Source organism: Colius striatus, chromosome 12, assembly GCF_028858725.1.
Source record: "Colius striatus isolate bColStr4 chromosome 12, bColStr4.1.hap1, whole genome shotgun sequence".
In the NCBI taxonomy this organism is placed as follows: Eukaryota; Metazoa; Chordata; class Aves; order Coliiformes; family Coliidae; genus Colius; species Colius striatus.
Window position 1 is genome coordinate 14,557,972 of NC_084770.1, and position 22,102 is coordinate 14,580,073.

Sequence of the window (22,102 nt, forward strand, 5' to 3'; positions counted from 1 at the left end):
CCAAATAAAATTTTCAGATGCTCACATTTCATTGACCAGATTCTGGACCACTAGGTGGTAAACTGGAAACATCCTCATCTCTACCAGACTTGAGGTGACTTTGTTTGGGGTTTTTTTCTCCTTTGGGATTCTGATTGCTTTCTATGAATTTTCCTTTTGATTTCTGCTTTATAAAAGAGGACTTTATAAAGAAAAGTGCACAGTTAATCACTTTTAGTTTTGTACCTTCTGTGTACTTTATAACGTGTTGCTGTTTTAATTTGCAGACTGCCAAAGTCCGTCCTCATGCTGTAGCTGCAGTCCTTCGTAATATAACTTTTACCAAGGAACGTTACGATAGTTTCATTGACCTTCAAGAGAAACTACACCAAAATATTTGCAGGTTAGTGCTTAAATTTCAAGTAATGTATAGTGCATAACTTTATGATGTGTTAAGACTGCATATCTCTATTGCAGAGAGGCATTATATTTATGCTAAGGAACACCTCTTAAAATTGCTGTCTTGATCCTTCTCATTTCCTTGACTGTTTCTGCCTGCTCTCAATATTTTTCAGCATAAATAGCTGTTACAGCTTCCACAACAATTGAGAAATGTGTTTTGTAACAGCCCCATTAGATTTGCCTGTGACCATTGTGAACATTCCTTAAAATGTTACTCGTGAAAATAAATTCTAGGCTTCTCAGAATTGCCCTTCTGCGTTTTCAGTAAGTTTTAGGAGTGTAGAGCATCATGAGATACTATGTCAGAGGAACTCCAAATACCACTAGTAACATAAGTCTTTTTCCTTCTTTCTTTCTAGGAGAAGAGCTTTAGTAGCAATAGGTACCCATGACTTGGACACCATCTCTGGTCCATTTACTTTTACAGCTAAAGCACCTTCTGAAATTAAATTCAAGCCCTTGAATCAATCCCAGGAGTACACTGCTTCACAAATCATGGATCTGTACAGGGTAAGTGAAATTTTTCAGACATATACTAAATGCAGGGAGATAAAATTTCCAAGGCTTTACATCTCTTATGTCCTTGTTATTAAGACTTGTTCTTACAAATAAAACAGTTATCTCCTGTAGCTTCAGCCAATGAACATTCTACATTTTGCTTATTCATGAGAAGTGCCCAATTCTTCTCTGTTTCAAAATTCCCCTTAGTCTCTCAGCAAAGGATTGTGGCACTACAGAAGTTCACCAGTGAGCTAACGTGAAATTGAAGTTGTGCTTTGTTTCTGCAGACTGACAGCCACCTTCGGCACTATTTACACCTGATTGAAAACAAGCCACTTTATCCTGTCATTTACGACAGCAACGGCGTCGTTCTGTCCATGCCACCAATCATCAATGGTAGGGTTACTTATGACTAGTTTATACTGTCCCTGCTATTTTGTGTGTGAATCAGATTGTCTAACAGAAACATTGATGTGTATGTAAATAAGAATTTTTCTGTTTTTTTAAAGTTGTTTCATTTAGACTTTCTTACACTCCTCTTTCCTCCTTTCAGTTTAAATGCAGCCATTTTTTTGCTCCCTCCCTAGGCTGCTAGTGTTTTTTTTCTCCTCCTCATCAAGAGGATGTAAAAGTCCCGCTTCTATCTTCAGCATTTACCTTCTCATATCCTTTTAGAACTCCAAAAAGGTTCCTTGTGACAGAACCTTTGTTAGGAAAGCATTTTTTTTGCATACATAAACACATACCAGACATTTAGCTAAAAGAAGTGTGGAAGAAACTATTTTGTAGAGTGATAGCCATAAATCTGCTCTGTACTGCATTTTATGTGGTCACTTTTCACCTAGGTCTTACGCCCAGTGTGTTTATCAGCAGTGTGAACCAGTTCTTGTGGATCCTTTTGCTGTCACACACGTGATTTCAGGAGACTAATGGCTTAAAAAGAAGGAGTTGTTCTAGACTTTTTTTGCAGTGTTTCTAAATGTGAGTTTCCTCTGAATGCAAAAGAAACTGGCTGATTTTTGAGAACCATCTTTACTGAAGCCAATGGCAAGAATTACTCCTTTAACAAAGATATTTCAATCTAACTATATATTTAAGTCAAGAATCAATAACTTTCCCTGCACCGTCTGATAAAATCTGCAGTGATAATCTCTTTGGATGTATTTTTCCTAATTGACCTTATCCATATCTTAAATGGTTAACCCAAATCTTCTTAAAAGGCAGATCAAACTCTGTGGCAGAGACTGTTAGGAACAACTGTTCTGAATTGAAGTTGGTATCAGCCACTTCTCATTCCAACTGTGTTCTGTGTATTAAGCATTGCATATTGTTTACATTTTATCAGTCAAAAAGGCAGAGCTAAATTGAATACCTGCCTCTACTTTAAAGAACAGAGAAGCCTCAGGGTTAAAGGTACTTTTTAAACAGATAATGAAATGTAAACATCTGTATTGGTGGGTTTTTTATTATCTACAAGCATTTAAGTAAGAGGTTTTATTTGCTTTGAAGTGAGTCCAGAAATGCTGAACATGTTCCATCTGTAAAGAGGTCCAGCACAGCATCAAAGGGAAGGGAATGCAAGATCCCTTTGTCTTAAGATTTCAGTCACCTGACTTTCAGTCTAGCTGTGACCTAGTTTCTCAGGTAGAAAACTAAAACACAGAAGCGGGATGACTTACTCAGAGTTAAGCAAAGGCAGCAAGGATGCCCATGTGCATCCAAGTTTGTGCTTCCCTTTGCCTCCTGTGGGGTGCATCTGCATTAGTGAATGCTGCAATGAAAAGCAAGAAGGACAAAGAAGTTGGATTTGGCACGATCCCACACACTTCAAGGGCTGTGTATGTCCATCCTGCATGGCTACCAGCAATGAAATTAGTTTAAGGTATGCACCACTGCACATCTACACCTAAACAGGCAATATGAGGCATGTGTATCTGTATAGGTGGTTTAGGTTACTTGTGGCTTACTTACAGACCTCCACTTCTGAAGGAATCCAACTACTGCAGAGACTTTGCATCCAATTTACAAGTGACACTTTAAGTTTGTGTTCTACCTTGCTTCTTCCATATGAAATCAGTTTGGAGGGCATCAGTGTGCTTCAGTGCACACTTCATGGCTGGCACTACAGACACAAAGCAAATTCATGTCTAAAAGGAACTGAATCACTAATGTAGACAAACCCACAGTGTAGCAGCAGTGTCCAGAGATCTTGGTTACTCACAGAAGTAGCTATGGACATTCATCATTTAATTCATTCCCATACAAGATTGCGTTCTTACTCATGTCACCAAGTGTACATGTGTTACTAAAGCCAGGCAAGAGGAAGTGCAGCAGCAGTTTATACAGTTTATAGCCAGCAGGTGGCCCCTGTCCTGCTGGTTTGCTTCATCAGCCTGATACTGTGAGACAGACCTGTGGGTCTGTGTGTCTTTCCATGGCAAGCACTACCCTATCAGTGAGTCTGTTCTGCCTTTTTCCTCTTTTTGATTCATAAATTCAAAAACCAAAAGAGCTGCTATTCTGGTAAGAATTGTGAGTGTTGGTGCAGCAGGCAGTGGCTTTTTAAGCTGAGGAAGATGACGATCTTTCTGAATCATTGCAATAAAAGTCACAACATTTCTTAACATGTCTTTGTCTTCACATGTTTTAGGAGATCATACAAAAATAAGCCTAAACACCAGAAATGTGTTTATTGAATGTACAGGCACAGATATAACAAAGGTAAATTAATCTTTCCTGCTTTTGATATACTGTATCATCACTGTTTTTCCTTTGTGTGGTGGGGCTCCAATACAAAGACCTACAATAGCCAGACATTTACTTTATGGAGCCAGCCTCCCATTTCAAAAGGGCAGGATAAGTTGTAGGACTCTGTAGAAGTCCTTCAACACAGTTTTAGGCTTGCTTTATAGACATTGATGTATTTTCACTGGATTTTGGTTTTAACTGTGTCTTTACATTGACACAAAGTGTTCAGTTTGTATGAGAAAGTAATCTAAGTAAATTAGAGGCTTTTTTGTTGTTGAGCACTTCTAAATATGAAAGGCTCTGAAAAGAGTAAAATTCACTAAGGCTGCCTATGTTGCCAGAATACTCTTTGTAAAGAATCATTTTGTCTCCTACTTAAAATTTGGGCTGAGTGAAGGAAGACAACACTTTTTCTTCTTAGTTATCTTTTTCAAGCAGGGATTCTGTGCAAGTAATTGTCAAATTGAAGTCTTTCCATATGCAAATTCTGAAACTCAAAGCTGAAGCATGAAAGCCTAGCAGTTCAAGTGGCCTGTTCTTGAATATAGGTGGTGCATTCATTGATAGTTTCCCTAAACTGTGTATCCTGACCCTTAGAGCCAAAAACCCTTTCACTTACCCTACTACACAATGATATGTTAACAACACAAATAAATTTGCACATTGGGGAGTGACTTTTGAGGAAACTAATAAACTAACTGCTTCTTCCTTCTACTTGCTTTGATAGTAAAAATAAAAGTAGTGCTGTTTACATGAAGGAAATTGTATACTATGGGGCGTCAAAACACCAACCCTTGAACATTGAGAAGTTGATCTGAATCTTGTGATTGTGTACTGTTATACTAATCTCTTAAAATATTAACTGTAAAACAAGAGATTTTGCAGATGAGACTATTTGATAATGTATTTTTAAACAATGCATGGTCCTTGAGCCTCTATATTCTCCCTTGAACTTCAGTGAAATGAACAATTAGACTGAAAGATGGGAAGACCAAGTTCCAACTGGTGATAAAACCTGTGTATCTTCAGAAAAGAGTTGAGCAAAATCATACAAATGCTTCAGAACCTTCAAAGCAAAAAGAAAAAAAATCAGGTTTTTGCATAAATGTCTGCAGCTGAAGAAAACATTTCTTAAAATCCAATCTAGTGTTTTAGCCTGGTAGGATTTTGGTTGTCATTAAATAGAATGGAGTGCAAGATAAGATTTTTTTTTCCTCATTTTTTTGTTAAGATATTTTGTCTACTTCAACACAAGTAGATGGCAGATTTCAATGTGATTATCTTTATTTTGTAGGCAAAAATTGTTCTTGATATTATAGTCACGATGTTTAGTGAATATTGTGAGAAGCCATTCAGGTGAGTATACATCTCCAGTCAGAGAGACATTACATTTGGGCCCCGTGTTGGAAACATTCTCACTCCTGTTTTTCTGTCTCAGTGTTGAAGCAGCAGAAGTAGTTTATCCTAACGGGAAGACCCACATCTATCCGGTAAGCACGGTGAAATGGTATCTCAGTATCCTTGGGGAAAAGGATTTTATTTATTCAAAGTCTGCTAAGAGTGACATTGTCTTCTCTTTTTTTTCCAGAGGCAGTAAATACTGGTTCTGAGGTACAGTGTAAAAGCTCAGCTTGGCACTGTCTGTATATTAGTGAGTCAGGATCTTCTCTAGCTCCACAAAAAGTAACTCCAGCTTCCCCTGATCTAGGAAACTCATTCTGAAGCTCGACTAATTTATGATAAGGCTAAAAATACAGTCTCACTGACGTAGCCTGATACTCCAAAGAGAAGGGTAGGGTTTAAAGTTACGAGTGGTAACCACTGTTCTGGTTTAGAGTTCATGTGACACAGACTTTTTCAGGAACAAGTAAAGATTGCAATCAAAGGTCATAATCTGTGTCTAAAGCCTTTAAAACCTGCATGTTCCAAATCAGGAAAAATGAGTGCAGGAAGAGGTCCTTCAGGTTTAAACCAGTGGACGACTCAAATCAGCCTCAGCATAACATAACTTATCAGATCTGGAAGCTTTAATGCCCTTCAGTTAAAAGAACCTCACAACACTGGATTTTTCAGTCTTTCACTTTTCATTTAATTTCTCCCAACTATATAAAGATGTTGACTTCAAGTGCAAGTTTGCCCACATTTCAGCATCTCAGGCAAACCTCTTTCCAGTAATTCCTACTTATTTCTTTATTAGGTTTCTTTATTAAGCAATTTCTCATGTTCCCTGAAAGTAACTGAAGACAAACAGATCTGGTCAAGTTGATAAAATCTGGTTGAGTTTTTCTAGTGGTATTTTATCTGTGTATTTCAGCAATACCAGCTTTAAGCAATAGAGGAAAGACCTAGAATCCTGAAGAGATAGCCAACAAAACAGAAATCTCTGCAGTAACCCAAGCAGCTTCTCTAGATAAAATAGAGCAAAAAAATGCCAGAAGTTTTAGATGCTAATTTTTTTAAGGATTTCTATATCTGGAAATTTAAAAACAGCTAAGTAAATCCATACAAGATAACTCTCTTAAATACACTGCAAACCTTTAAAGTAGAATACCGATATTTTTTGTGCCGATACAGAACGTTTTATTTCCTTTTCCTCCTAGAAGTCATTTAATGACCATGAGATCTCATACATGACCATTCACTTGAGTTACGGTTTTGACAGGATGAACTGGTGGCCAGAAACTTTCAGCAACTGTTACTTACATAGATCAGAAATTACCAGAGTTGCAATAACAGGCATTTCACGCTGCATTCAACCTTCTAGCTTAACTGAGAATATGTTGTCAAGAAGCTTAGCATAATATTGCACACTTGTCTCCTGTGGATGTCATTTTAGTATTGCAATTAGAAGAAGCTAGATTAGTAAAATGTCAAAACTGAATCCTCTTAGGGAGAAATGGCAGACATTGTGTATGCTGAAAAGCTTTGTCTTTCTTTTTAGGAGCTGGCTTACCGAAAAGAGAAGGTGAAACCTGAACTCATTAACAAGAAAATCGGAATCAAGTATGTTATTGCAAATGAAAACTTAGGTTTAATCAATTGTGAAAAAGTTACTAGAAAACATTCATTATTGCACTGCTTTAAACATGTTTACACTGTGCGATTTTAATTTTTTTAATATTATTTCTAAAAATTCAGGGGTTATTTTGGGTCATTAGATCAACTTCTTCCCATTTTCAAGGAAAATGCGTGATTCCTTGTGGACTCACACATCTGTAATGAAGTAAAGAAAAATGATTGTCTCGAGAGTCAGAATGTGAGCTGGTTCTGATCTAGTGCTAAGTCTATGTGCAGTCCATAAAGCACTTGGAGATTCTTTGGGATATAAGGCAATGCAGCAGAAACATTGATTACTTTAAAAAGCCAGTGGATACAGTGAAAGATCTACAAATTACTCCTCTCTTGTTTTGTTTCAGTGAAACTCCATCAAGCCTTGCAAAGCTGCTGACTAGGATGTGTTTGAAGTCACACGCCATAGAGAATGGGAACAACATAGAGATCGAAATCCCTCCTACGAGAGCTGACGTTATCCACGCATGTGATATCATCGAAGATGCGGCAATAGCTTACGGTTATAACAACATTCAGATGACTATTCCGAAAACATACACCATAGCTAATCAAGTAAGATTGCCCCTTCAAATAAACTCTCTGTTGTCAGTAAATGACTAGTACATGCCAGAAGGGCTTTGGGGAAAACAGAACCTAGGAATTAAATATTTTGACATGCTTTGCCGAGAGAAGTATTTACCATGGATAGGATACAAAACAGATGCCCCACTGATCTGAATAAGTCCAAGAGCAGTGGTTGCTGGTATTTGAAAAGAGACAGGGTTTAAGTAAGGAGCCCATATTAAATCTCTAATTGGGAGATTCATTTCCTCAGGCAAGCCTAAAGGCAGCTGGCTTTCAAAAATTTTAAACACAAGTACCTCCCTAATGAAATCACCATAAATGTAACGGGCAGAATCACCTCGGGAAAGAAGAGAAAAAAGGGTTTTAGGTGGAAGTTAAAAACTTTGTTGTTTCATTTTAGCTCCCTCTCAATAAGCTCACAGAACTTCTGAGGCTGGACTTGGCAGCTGCTGGATTCACTGAAGCACTCACTTTTGCTCTGGTATTGATTTCTTTTTTCTTTTTCTTTTTTTTGCACATTGGATCAGCAATGCAGCCAAAACTGCAGAGGACAGTCTCAGGATATGCTGTTGTATAAATATACCAATATTACCTATTACTGTTTTGGCAGGTGATTGTTTGCTAGCACTTTGGAATTGTAGTACAGTATTTTGTGAGTAGATGTAGTTTTAAGTACAGCAGAGGAAACAGCTGCTGAAGTACTGGTCTTAGTTTAACTTGATAGGATGAAATTGTAAGACAGCAAGTGTCCCTCAAGACTTTGATCACCAGATGTGAAATTCATCCTAGCCTGATAACCTGGAAAACAAACATAAAAATGTAGTACTTTCTGGTGGATGTTACTACAGTTTGAAGATAACCCTGTTTCTATTTGACTCTTTTTAGTAGTCACTTGCCCATCATTCCTTGAATTAGATATCAGGCTTATACATAGTTCAGACAGCAAAGAGTTTATTTTAAGACTTAACATTTAAAAACTTATAATGCATGCTAAGGGGACACAAATTCTGCAGATTTTTGTAGAGGTGGTTCATTGTTTTTTTTCACTTGGAAGAACAAATAAAAACATAGTCATTGTTACCACTGGTTGCAGGTATTCATATTATTTGTTACAGCCACATCAGTAGTCTTTTAACAAGAATTAGGACTCTGCAGCACCATATGCCACTCCAGTACTAACAGCTGGCATAATTTCTAATACTTAAATTTTGCAGCAATTTTGTTAAAATAAAATGCTCAGTAGGAAACACCATCTTTGTTCATAATCCTTTGCTGTTATTGTGAACTGGATCAAAGGACGTGATCTACTGTAAATAAAAAAAGTATATCCCCCATGCCCTCCAAATATATATGGTATGAATTGGCATAGTCAGCTATTGAAAATGCACTATACGTTTTAGAAAATCCTATCTGTTGCAAGCTCTGCTCAAAGCCTTTGCCTCATGGACATTTTAGCATGTGGGGGCTATATTCTAGTAAAAGCTCTGTGGAATTTCTTAACCTTTTTCTGATCTTAAAACTTACTAGATGGCCAGAAGTATACATCCCTGAAAGTACACAACCTTTTAAGAGATAGTTACCTAATCACAGGTTATTTTCTGGTAACTTTCTCAAAGATTTTTTTAGTCACAGGCTCCTAAAACAATTGAAAAATGAGGTATTCCAACCAAAGTTGGTAATCCAGATTGATTGAATAAAATTTTAATACCTTCAGATTTCATGGGGCTTCAAAAGCAAAATTTGGACTAATTCTAAAGTCTGAGAAGTATATTTAAGTTTTAATATTTTGTTATTAACTCATTTAAGTAACCAAGACAGTAACTAGTGTTACTTAGTGCTAGCATTTGACAAAGATATTGGAACTACTTGTGGTAGTACCACGTTGGGGGAATAATAACATGGTCAAGCTTGTATAGATTTTCCTTATTCATTAATAAATATATATTTTAATTATTGAATAGGTAGTGTGCTTACAAATATATATTACATCACTGCAGCTGAGGATGTTTATGAACTACAGCAGCAGAATTCTGTAAGATCGGACAGTGTATCATGTTACCACTTAACATATTTTCATTTCTGCTGTGGCATAATGAAACCCACAGTCTGCTGTGTTACCAACACTTTCTTAAAACACCAATGTGAGGCCTAGTACTATGACAAATAACATTTATGCTACAACATTCTGTAGCCCAGTGTTACATGACAGACACAGCTTATGTATTTGTGCATACAGCCTGTTTCTTGGTTTGAGTCCCAAATTACACTTGTAAACAGTAACATTACTTTCTGTGAGAATCTCCAATTTAGCAAAAATGCATTTAGTTAAATCACCCTAACATAATGTAGTTTAGATACACATCTGAAAACTGTTTAACACAATTTCCTCCTCCTAAGATCAGCATTAATTTTTTTCCTTTAATTCAATAATCCACTTTTTCAGAGGGTATCATCTGCTCATTTTCTTCACACTTGGTCTATCAACCAAGTTTTCAGAGAGCTGCCCGTGCAAAGGGAACACTCCTGGGAGACTGCACTATACTAACAAATCATCAATTACATGCCTAGTCTGCTATTGGTTTCTTTAATACATTAATAAAGCTGTAAATTCTGGAAATCCGTAGCATGGATCTTATCAGTAGCATCTGTTGCTTTATGTGTGCAGACATTGTCTGAGCCTGGTAAAGTACATGTGTGTTGCTTTACTGACTAGCTTAAGAATACACCCTAAGGATAAGGACCAAAAAAAATACTCAAAAAATTTAAAACCACAACAATGAACTATGAGAATCCTATGCAGTTCTGAAAAATTGAAGGCTTGGCCATATGCCCTGTTATTCATAGACAATATTTTCTTTAAGTAGCTCCCTAGGGATTGTGCTCTTTGTGAGAAAGCTCAGATGCCAGTCACTTTACAAGTGCTATTTTCAGAATAAAATACTTTCCCCACTGCAAGTCAGAGGGCAGAATCTGAGCCTCTGGTTTTAAAACACATGACAGCAATCCATGGCAGAAGCATTTTCTTTAATGTATTTTGGTTAGTAACTAGCATTTGTAGATAAACCAGTTTGCCTCTTAGTCTCTAGACTGGGGTGTAATTTTTTATGTGAGTGGGCGTTGCACATGAGAACAAATATTGTGGGGCCTCAAAGTAAGTGCTACAATTTTATTGTTCATTCTTGATATCAAATTTCATCATTGGCTTACTGTCTGTTTAACTACTTGACCTTGATTTGTTTTTTGTGTCTTACTCTCAGTGTTCCCAAGAAGACATTGCAGATAAACTTGGCACCAATATCTCTACAACAAAAGCAGTGTGCATAGCAAACCCCAAAACTGCAGAATTTCAGGTGAGAGAATCCAGGTCAAATTGTGAGAGCAACATTGTCACACGTTCCATATTTAAAGAGGAGAGAAAGGAGCCAACAGGAAATAAAATGTATAAAGTACAGAGCTACTTTTCCTGCATTAAAGAGGATATGCATATTTGTGAGCTGAACTTGCTAGGAGTCATCTTTTGTTACTCTTTCACTGAGAAATACCTTATTTGGTGTGAAATACTATTAGGTTTTCAATAAATTAAAGAAACCACCATACTCTGTGTGACAGGATGTTGCAAAATTGAGCCATCTTGTTACAGAAAATCCCAGATGATTCATCAACTCCCACATTTACAAAAAACATTCAATATAAGTGGAACTGTTAGACCTGTCAATTTGTAAACTTCCTGAGCTCTGGCTTGAAAGTGGTTTTTAAAACACTGTTAATGGTTATTACTATTCCAAAGAAAAAAATAGCTGTGTTGTCCTTTAAGTATTTTATAATATGCATCTCTAGATGACTTGATCTTTGCTAGAGCAGAGCAAGAGCTCAAGTACAGTCTTCTCAACAATGCTTAAAATACTGAGAAGTGTTCCCATAGTTTTTGTGTTTATTTTAGAGAGCCTTTTTAAAAAAAAAAACAAAAAAACAAAAAAGAAGATGCTTTCTTTAGTTTACAGGGAAGGGAAATTTAGAGGCTTTTTTGTTTCTAAGCTAATAAATACAAAGGTAAACTCTCTTTAAAAAGGTTTAGAGAAATTTCAGCTGTCTTTGAGTATTAATGTTTTGTGATTTGTGTTCTTTTTTCCTTCAGGATCTTCAGTAAGTCTGATTTCTCTGAGTGTCTAAATAGCTTTGTAGATCTTAATCTCTAATACTAAAACCAACCTTCTGCTGCTTCTGAGATTCAAGAACAGAATTTTTAGGTACCCTCATGTATTTTCTGTTCTATTTGATACCACAAAAAACGCAGCCATGCAAGACACTGTTGTAATATGTTTAGACTATTTTCACGTGTTCATATTTCTCATTTGACATGGTGATTACAACTGAGCAATATAGAATGTACAACAAAAACAGAAAAAGTGGCAGCCCCTCTAGCCAGGTACAATTCCAGGTTCCTGTTCTTCAACGACTGCAGGCCTTTGCAGTCTGTGAAATTAGACCTATTTTTTAAGCTCACATATATGCTCTTTCAGAAACTGCAGTGTAAAGAATATTCAGAGAACGTACATTTTCAAGTTTAATAATTCTAAAGCAAAGATGCTTAAACATAAGTGCTATATTTGGACCTGACTACTTTTAAACTCTTATTAGAAGTGATCAAAACAAATAAAAAAGGAAGAAAACATTAGCTATTTTGGAAGCACTTGTAGCATCCATGTTTGTCCTGCAGGTGGCACGTACAACCCTTCTTCCTGGGCTACTGAAAACGATTGCTGCTAACCGAAAGATGCCCTTGCCTCTCAAACTCTTTGAGATTTCTGACATTGTAGTGAAAGATCCCAATACAGGTAAGAGAAGGTTCCTCAAACTCTTGATAATGGAAATATTAATTAAATCTGTATTTCTTTTAAAATGTAATAGTTATTACATACTACATTGGGATTTTTTATTTATGTGCACAGTGCAAGAGTTAAGAGATTGGCATCACAGGCTAGATTTTAGAGAGGCTAGAGATGTGATTCCATTTTAAATGCTCTCTCAAAAGTGCAAGTAGGTACATTGCAGATATTTTCAGGCGTCTACATAGTCCTTAAAATCTGTCAAGAATATTGAAAGGCTGCAAAGATAAGTGCAGGACAATTTTGCATCAAAAAAAGAACCTGCTCTAAATTGCTTACATTGATGCACCCATTTTTCCTTCCTCTCAATCTAGTGCTCCTTTGTGTTCTTATCGTAGCTGTAACTCGTGAGAGAAACTTCCTGCTAGTAATGTTTTCAAGTGGCATAAACCTTGGAAAGTAGTAAATATCGAAGGCATGCTGCTATTAAAGTACTACAGCCTGCTTAAATTGCTCCAGTTTCAAAGATGTGCACCATTACACCAAGTGGTATGTCTCAAAAAAAGTGGTATGTCTGGGACTAGCAGGTTGTATTTGCAGAGAGATTCCACTTTGGAGCTGTAATTCGGAGGAAAACTTTAGGGTTAGTGTGCCCAAAATGAATCTCTTTTCCATCATCTTTAAATAGGATTGCTGGAAAAATGGTAACCAACATGCAGAATTAGATTGGTAGCACAGATACAGGGTAAAGAATGGAAGAAGTCTGCATATAAAAATGTATAAAGAAATAAAAAGCTCAGCAGTATAAAATTTCCCCTCTCATGTTTAAAAAGATTTTCCTTATCTTTCCACTTCATCCAACTATGCTAAGGAAGCATGGCTGCCTTCCGTTCTGTAACCTTAATTGCTTTACATGAACCAGCCAAAGCAGCTTGTTCACTTCTCAAAAGCTTCTGTGAAATCCCTCATGTGTTTTGGGGCCTCTTTGCACTGATTTCACTGAACAGCATCAAAGCTTCAAATTCTCTTATTTATTTGGAAAAATAAATGCATTGAAGTAAAATGAACCATAAAAACCAGATTTTTAAATGTTAAAATTTGTCTAAAATTTACCAGTTAGTTTCTTTCTGTATGGCACATTAGGAGAAAGGGAGTGTACAAGCTACAAGTTTTGGGAAGAAGTATGTGTACACTGAGTTACAACTAGGAATGAAGTTTTGTCTCTCAGTTAAAAAGGCTGACATTACTTAAAACTCAGCAGCAGAAATGGTTTTGCTGTTTTGTTATCTGGTTTCAGATTTTAGTGGCTGTGTTTAAGATATCAGGGATCCACAAAACAAAGATTTATGTAAGGCATAAACAAAATGGCAAGTAAATTGCTTTGGTGATGAATTTAATTTGTAGATTATTTCTTTTTTTTAAAGAACAAAAAAAAAAAAGCCTTGCCAAGCAAAATAAGCAGTTTTAGTAAACCATGTAGACTTTTTTTTTTTATTAAATACAGACAGTTTGGTGGTGCAGCTTATTCTTTTTGGGGCATGCAGTTATCTAGAATGCAAAAAACGTGGTACAGATGGCAGAATAGCATCAGCATTCTTCAGAACCAAGAGTGGGGCTATTTATCGTGGCTAGAGGAGTGCATTTATTCTGCCTTTATACAATTTGCAAGTTAAATTGTTACTTTTATTTCATGTGTGTTAATTGTAGCTCTTGAAAGTTTTCATTTATGTGAATGATTGCTAAACATTTTGATCAAGACTGATTTTGCAGTGTACTTCATTTTGTTGGGAATCGTTGCAACAGATGAAAGATAAAGACATTCTACCGGGGCAACAGCTTTGTACCCTATGCTCTTGGACAGCCCTGTCATGAGTTGAGCACTTGGGTACTGTGAATAGTGTCAGAAATTGGTTTGAATGTTGTGTTCAGAATAACTACTACCTTTTCCAAATTTACTTCCAAAATTAAACTTCAACTAATAAACAGCTTGAAAGGGGAACGGAGAAAGAAATAACTGGTAACTTTGCAAGCATTAAAAAGCATGGGGTTGTCCTCACATATGGTATGAGATTTCCTGCACAATGCTTATGTCAGACTGACTAATTTAATTTTATTATTTCATGATTTTGGCATGCAGAATTTCCAATTAATAATTTAAAAAGTATGGGTCAAAAGAGTACTAACATCAACTGTATTTGAAATGGCATCTTGTAGTCATTCATGTGTGAATGAACCTAGCTGGTTTAAACACACTGGTTTTTAATAAAATACCTTCTTACACAGAACTCACGCTTACCAAGGTGAACTGAACATACTTCTCTTCAGATGTATCTGCCAGAAAGGTTTGATGTACTAAATTAGCAAAATGTGTGCCAGATTTAATACAACTGAATTGAACCAAATCTGAGCAGAAATGTTTCTTCTCAAGGCAGGAGGAAATATGCTGATTTTGAGCATGTTACACAGCATTTATGTGGTTAACTTGTAACACCAGACAGTCACTTCTGGTAGGATAGTTAGACTAGTTCAGTTTATAAATCATCACTTTTCACCACCAGCCCTAGCAGGGAATATCCTTTCTATCCCTTACCACGACGAAAGAAATTAATCCCTTGGAAAATAATTTCTGACCAGTGATCTGGAGAATCTGGCAACTTTATGGTAGCACACATTTAGCACAATTTACATCATCTGTGAGTACAGCTGCTGCCACATTTTGAAGCATTTTTCCAAACTGTCTGAAGGTGTTAGTCATGTGCAGAAAATAGTTTGGGATTTTTGTGAAGCTGAGACACAACTTTAAATGAGCAGGTGCCCCCTTTCAGATCACCAAGTCATTTTTCTGAAGCATTTCTAATTTGGAAGGGGGCAGCTTACAACACAGCTTTATCTTTCTCTGCACTCTTTTGGCTCACATACTCCTAACCAGCTGCCCATCCTTTGGATTGTTTTTCAGCAGCATCCTCAGGAAGTGCTTTGAAGCCTCAGAAATATATATATATGTGTATATATATAAAATTTAGGTTGACATGTTTGGCAGGCTCATTTGAAAAATGTAAATGTTTCATGGCATGACACAAGAGATCTCTTAAGTGAGTTATAAGGAACTGAAGCATTTCTAACATCCGCCAGCTTTAGCCTACAGTTCCTTATGCGTTCCTTTTTCCTTTCTATGGCCTGTAGTGAATGAACATCTTGTGTTCTTAAACTCCATAAAGAAGTTTCATAACACAGCTTTTTTGAATGCTTGAAAATGCATCTTTACCAAGTATTCATACAGCTGAAAAAAATGAGGTATAAAAATTGTTGTGTGTGTTTATTTCTGAGGCTGAAGTTAAGAACAGTGATGTGAGGACACAACTGACTATCTGAATAATAATGAAATTAAAATTCAGATCATTGTCACAAATTCTGCTGGCATAATGACTCACAGGAAAAAAGAAGGAAATTATTCTACTGAATGTCTAGCTCAAAGAATGGGCTGTTTTAGGGAAGGGAAAATAACACTTTCTTCTTTTCTGTTTCTCAATATAACGTGAAAATAAATTATCCACCATTCATGACTGTATTGCTGATTCATATCTTAGCAGAGCCGGGAGAGATACATGTGATGGGACTGAACAGCCAGCCTTCTCAGACTAGACATCAGATGTTGCATTTATTTCCTCTTTAGCTTTTACTTCCTTGTGTTGACCTTTTAACTTCAGGATTGGATTCTCTAACATTATTTCACAGTACAAATTACTATAGTGACAGCAAAAAGATCCCGAGTGACAAAATGCAGACTTACTGACACAGTAAGTTCAGCTTTCAACAACTGATGAGAGGACTTGCAGCTGTATTGCCAAGTTGCAGCCCTAGAAGTTTTGAATGACTTCTGGCTCAAAAAGTCTGTCCTTTCCTCTTTTGTGTAGGCTGCACCTTCTGTATTTTGCAGTCCTTTTTAATCCCTGTGTTTGTAGTCACTTAGTAAATATTTTCCTGTTTACTCTTTGACAGGGGTTTTTTGTTACTAAAGGGTTAATTGGAACAAATAAGATGTAAAATTAATTTAAGAGTGATCTCTGTTTTTTTATGGGGTAGATATTAACAGTTCAGGGAACACTCAATGAGTGCTATGTTTCTGTTTAAGTTCACTGCACATCAAGCACAAAGATCAGCTATGGCAGGTCAGACCAAAAGCACCTTTAGCCCAGTAACATGGTGGTAACACTAACTAAAAAGGATTGTCAAGGGAAAAGCATTATTACGGTATATGCAGGTATGCATATATAATACTTTGAGAGTGCTCCCCTGTTCTCTGGCCACAAGTAGCTCAGGGACTTCCCAACACAAATGTCCTTTGTCTATAATAAGAAGTAATAGATTTATCTATGAACTTCCTCAGCCATCTCAGAGCTGTGTACACTTCTAGCATCCACAAGATCTGTGGGGAAGAAGTGTTTCACTACTTTATTCTTCCTGAAGAACTCGCTCTTTCTCATTTTGAGCTTTGCTCCTGTTAATTTTGATATCCTTTATTTGTTGTATTGAGTACAACAGTAGCAAACAATTGATACCTGTAGAAAAGAACCATCTCTTAAGGTCTGAGGCACTCAGTTATGATTTGTCCAGCACTGTGTGGAAGTACAATTCAGACCATAGGCGCAGCTGTAACTGCCAGGAAGGTACTAACCATATAGGGATCTTTAGCCACCCTCTTTCTGTGAGCAGTATGCAGTGACTTTTTCCCTGGGAACACTAAGACCAGCTGAGATGTTTCATGACCAGAGGTCCTGACAGGTTCAGTTGAACATAAGCGTACTGTGTGAAGAGCATAATTGACCCTGACAATACTGGATTTCATATGCCTTTCTTTTGAGTAATTTCTGGAAAGAAATAGGAAATCCCACATGTGCAACTGTGTGATATGGTGCTGTCCCACCTTAACCTGCAGACCAGACTTGCTCTTTTTATTCATGCATTCATTGATTCTTTCACTACTGAAGTTCTTGTTCCATTTTCCCCCTCAAATATTACAGGTATTTACAGAAAGAAGAATTTGGGGGGTTGTGTTTGGGTTTTTTTAAAGGGAGTGCACTTGCTGTCAGTAAATACATTTCCTCCCTGTATCTAATCACCATTAAGCGAAAAAGAAAGATGATAAAGTCCATCTAGCCATGACTAACTAGGAGTCTACAGGAGCCAGAGGACTCTCAAGAAAGGGAAGAAACCTATGCATGAAAATCTGGGTGTAACAAGTTGCACTGTATGTCCATATTACAAAGCAGTACAGGACAGAAGACAAGCTAATGACTCAGTCTGTGCTACATGCATGTAAGCTGTTCATTTGTCTAGCTCCAGTCTGACTGTGTGCCAGATGCCTTTGACCAGTTGGAGCTATTCGGGTGCCCTTCTGCAACACCCATCTTGATTGAATTGCAGCTGAAAGGAGTCTGGTTTATATGCCACAGGGTTGCTTTACAGGATGATTGGGGGATTTCCTTCAGAACTACAATGCAATGAATATACTTAAAATGCTTTCAAACCATATCAATATCCAAAATAAGATGGTCACATACAGAGTCCTTCCCTGGTTTCAGCAAATTGCCCTTGGATACACCAACCTTGTTGACTTGAACTTAAACCTTGAGAAGGTAAAACCTAAAGACAAGGTCTCTGCATTAATCAGTATTGTGAACAATAGACTTGTTACTCCATTCCTAGATGATTTCTCTCAAAAAGTGAAAACCTTGAAACCCACACTGAATACAGCTTTGAAGTAGGCCACAGTAGTCCTAGAGAGTGTGTATTGCAGTGGTGTGGCCCAAGGCTACAACAACATACTACTATATACTAGTTTTGAAAGTTTACAAAAGAAAAACATATTTTGATGAAACCAATTATGTAAAAAAACTTAGAGCAGGGACAAGGCAGGATTAAGACTAAAAGAACTGTCCAAAATGGGAGACACTGATGTCACAGCCTTGAGTTTGTGCAGCATAGCACATTTTTCATAGTTGGCTGTGGAAACATCCAAGATGATCATGAAGAGCATCAGCTGGGAGTTGGAAGCTTTTGTGAATTTGGATCTTTTCATAGGTCACCATGCTAACATTAGTACTAATTTCAAGTTGTGAGCTACTTGTTTTGTACTGGTAGTTATTCTGCAGTTCTGTAAATATTTTGCTTTCCCAGCAGCATCACAAGTTTTTTGGTGTTCACTGAGTATTTCTATTTTGACTAGTCTGTTTTTAATGTAACATTTAACAAGAAGACACTTATGTGTAACAACCTTGTTTCCCATCCAAGGCATAGGATACTTGAATTTTTTCTTTATATTTCTGAGAGAGAGAGTCCAGTGGGTTAAAAAAATGCCATTATTTCCTCAGATCATATGACAGAAGTATCAGAGAAGCCATTTTATATATCCATTTCTCCTTTCAGCCACAGGTCCCTCAGTATAAGTAAAAGAAAACTGATGCAAAAGGCATGGTTGAAAGTGTGATTAAAAGTTTCCCAGATAATACAATTGTTTCCTTCTTCTTCAGATGTAGGTGCAAGAAACTACAGGCATTTCTGTGCAGTTTATTACAACAAAAGCCCAGGATTTGAGATTATCCATGGTTTGCTGGACAGGGTCATGCAGCTCCTTGAAGTACCACCAAACAAAGAGAATGGCTACACGATCAAGGCAACTGAAGGTAAGGAAGACAGAGCTGCAGTGTACAGCAGAGGTTGCTCTTGAGCTCAGATGTTCCCTAGAATCTGAGGTGAATTTTTGGTTGTTCTCAGCAGTAGGCACTAAAAATCAATATTATATATGCTATTACAGTGCAGCATGATGAAATGATAATGAAAAGGCATTAAGTGCCTTCAGTGATTGTAAAATGGGATCACTGTCTGTCTGTCAGCCACTCGCAGTAGCTCTATTTAAATTGCAACTTGACAGCTTTTTAAGGAGAATTATAGTAAATCATACGCCATGAGCTTCAGGGACTGTGTATCATCAATTAACTCTGCTGATTGCAAAGGTAGGTAGGAATTCACTGAATTGATGAATATGATACCCACCTTATTCTCTTTGGCTAGCAGTGCCTGGAAAAGATAACTTCTTACACCTGGTCTTTTAGCTTATAACTTTAGCTATAGGTTTTATTCATATGCACCTTTTATTTAGAGTCATATAGACATATAATACCTTTTATTCAAAGACCTTCTGTCTTTGAAACTGAACTTGCTGCTTAGACAAGTAGTTACATAACAGCCCTCTTCCTTCTCCGTATAGGGTGAGCTGCACATGAATTAAAAATAACACCCTTAAGTGCAAAATCTCATCTATGTATGTGCATTTAAGAGAAAGGAAGCAGGCTGACCCCATTACTTCATTGGGAAAGCAGAGGTTGATGCCAGAGAGCAAGCATCAGGATCTAATCTATTCTGCTACCTGAAATAATGGTGTAGTAAATACAGTACAGAAAACACAAGACTGCAGGAATAGCAGCTCTGATTCTACTTACACGTCATGTATTGGTGTTCAGAGATGAGACACTGTCTCAGATTGACTCAGCTGGAAGAAGTGCCTCCATTCTGCACTTACTGGAACAAGTGGCTCTGACACTCTGACAGCCTGACCAAGTTTGCCTATTCATAGAACTATAATGAAAAATGGTTAGATGTCTTCCAGTGTGCTGCCAAGATGCCAAACATTGCACTCCAACCAACCGATCTCCCAGCATTTTAATGCACATTCATGCCCATATATATTGCTTTTTATTTTTCTTCTGTTTTTAGACTATTTTCTCAGTGTTCCTTAGGTAGGCTTTCAAGGGGTTTGTTAGAATATTGTTAATAGGATTCAAAGTTTGACCAGAGGAATATTTAAACCACTGTACAAATTATTCCTATTCTACTTGGCATAGAGCAGGTAATAGCAAAGCTTTGTATTTGGAAGGTGCTTAGCAGAGTCTCTGGGTCTTGGGTACTCAGCTGTCATTAAGGTTAAACCAAACTGCTAAGATTCCTTTTCAAAGCTCTTCTGTAGTTCATTTTTTAACAAATATATCAAGAATTTGCTGTAGTACTAAAAAATACTTGCAAGTGGTTTATATTCTGTACTGTAGCACTTCAGTGATATATGGCTGGCTTCAAGAAGCTGGAAAAAAGACCTCAGAAAATAATCCCAACACAGTGAAGAAGTTATTTCTAGATACTAGTACTGTTTACTACTCCTGATGCTGTGAGAGTGTAATGCCCATTCAAAATCCCTGCATTCCCAAGACATTACTCCACAATGCATTTAGCGTAAAGGACGGATTATGCCCTGTCATATGCAATATATTACAAGCAGTTTGTGGCTTTTGGCTAGACATTCACACACACAAAAAAGTGCCTGCTGCTTTCTTTTTCACCAGCAATTCAGAAGATCCCCTGGGCTGGCATGTTGATTCCTTGCAGTTCTCCTGACGTTGGAATTTACCCTTGGTACCAGCACAGATAGCTGATACTCTGGTGCCACGGTGAATGCAGTGCCACTGCACCGTTACACTGCAGAGATGCTTGGAAACTGAAGTAGTTTTGGGGATTTGGTTGGGGGGGGGAAGGGGGCAGTCTATTGTTTTGTTGTTGGGGTATTTTTTTTATTTGCTTCTCAATCTGTAAGTGAAGTACATGAGAAAGAGAAAAATGGCAGCAGATGACAGAGTAAGGTCAATTGCCGAGTGAAGTGAAAGATATCTTGTAACATTTTAAGAGGCTGCAGGATACTGAAAGAATTCAGAAGGCCAGTGCAAGTTATTTTAGAGGCTTTAAATCAGGACATTACACATGGCATGGATTTTTAGATGCATCTTTATGGAGTGCATTTTTAATTGCCTATGCCAATTGGTTTATCCTAGGACTGATTTAGAGACAGCCTAGATGCTTTTTCTGTGTGTGATCTTAAACAAAACTTGAGATTAGTAAGCAACACAGCATAAAGGTAGGGGTTTATCCAGCTGGTTTTATTCCTTTAACTGATTTAATTCCAGTCTAACTGATTGAAATAATTCCAGTGATTATTGGAAAACAATCCAGAGGGAAAAAAATGTAGTTTTAATGAGCAACCAAGAACAGATAGAGATGTAATGGGCACATGTTTGTCTTTTTTTGTCTCTTTGAAAAATGAAATGCCTGTACTATAGGTCTGTTTGCTCCATATGTGCAAATCATGGTTATTTAAGCTCCTTCTGTTCTACCAACACCTAAATGCCCTCTGATTTGACCTTAAGGTCAGAGCCTTTTTACCATTATAGCAACACCTGTGAAAAAAGTACAGATGCTAGAAAATATGGGTGAAATTGTGATGTTCCCCTGGCCTTTGCACTACACTTTGGTGTAATCTGAGCTAGGTAATAAATGGAGACGAGCTGTTTAAAGCAGCCTTAAGGAAGAGAAGGGTTTGAGTGACTGAATTGAAGGATTTCAACATACATTTGGCACTTGGTGCTTCTCAGATATTTAAAGTTATTAATGGAACCTTTTTTTTCCCCTCATTGCCATTAAATGTACAGAATTACAAAGTTTTAGAGACAAAACTCTGAAATGCTACCCATTGTTTTTAAAACAAACAGAATGGACTTCTTGACACATGAGTGAATCCTACAGTTACTGACCTGGGAAAGCATTTTGGTTTTTTCTTTGTTTATAGCATAGACATCAATAATAAAAAATTTATTGGAAAGAGTATGATTATTGCATCAATCCTCAAATCTGCATGTGGTCAGTAATATGTTTTTTTGCATACAACTCTTAAAATTTGATCTACTTGCAAAGCACTAATAAAATTTGAAGATACATAAGGGTGTGTATGATTAGGAGAGAAAATAAAATCAATCTTTTTAAACAATAAAAAAATATTAGCAGCTAGAGCCAAGAAATTTGGTTGTACATTGTCAGGTAATTGAATACTGTTATTTTATTAGTTTGGTTTC

General features: G+C 37.0%; 1 protein-coding gene across 1 annotated transcript in view; it reads left to right on the forward strand.

Moving 5' to 3' along the window:
• The window catches only part of FARSB (phenylalanyl-tRNA synthetase subunit beta), a 33,138-nt gene that overhangs the window by 3,310 nt on the left and 7,726 nt on the right, over positions 1-22,102 (forward strand). The window contains exons 5-16 of the mRNA XM_062005631.1: positions 267-382; positions 801-951; positions 1,230-1,338; positions 3,593-3,663; positions 4,985-5,046; positions 5,129-5,180; positions 6,632-6,693; positions 7,107-7,314; positions 7,727-7,807; positions 10,584-10,676; positions 12,044-12,161; positions 18,683-18,835. Coding sequence (XP_061861615.1) covers positions 267-382; positions 801-951; positions 1,230-1,338; positions 3,593-3,663; positions 4,985-5,046; positions 5,129-5,180; positions 6,632-6,693; positions 7,107-7,314; positions 7,727-7,807; positions 10,584-10,676; positions 12,044-12,161; positions 18,683-18,835 — 1,276 coding nt within the window. The remainder of the gene's footprint in view (positions 1-266; positions 383-800; positions 952-1,229; positions 1,339-3,592; positions 3,664-4,984; positions 5,047-5,128; positions 5,181-6,631; positions 6,694-7,106; positions 7,315-7,726; positions 7,808-10,583; positions 10,677-12,043; positions 12,162-18,682; positions 18,836-22,102) is intronic.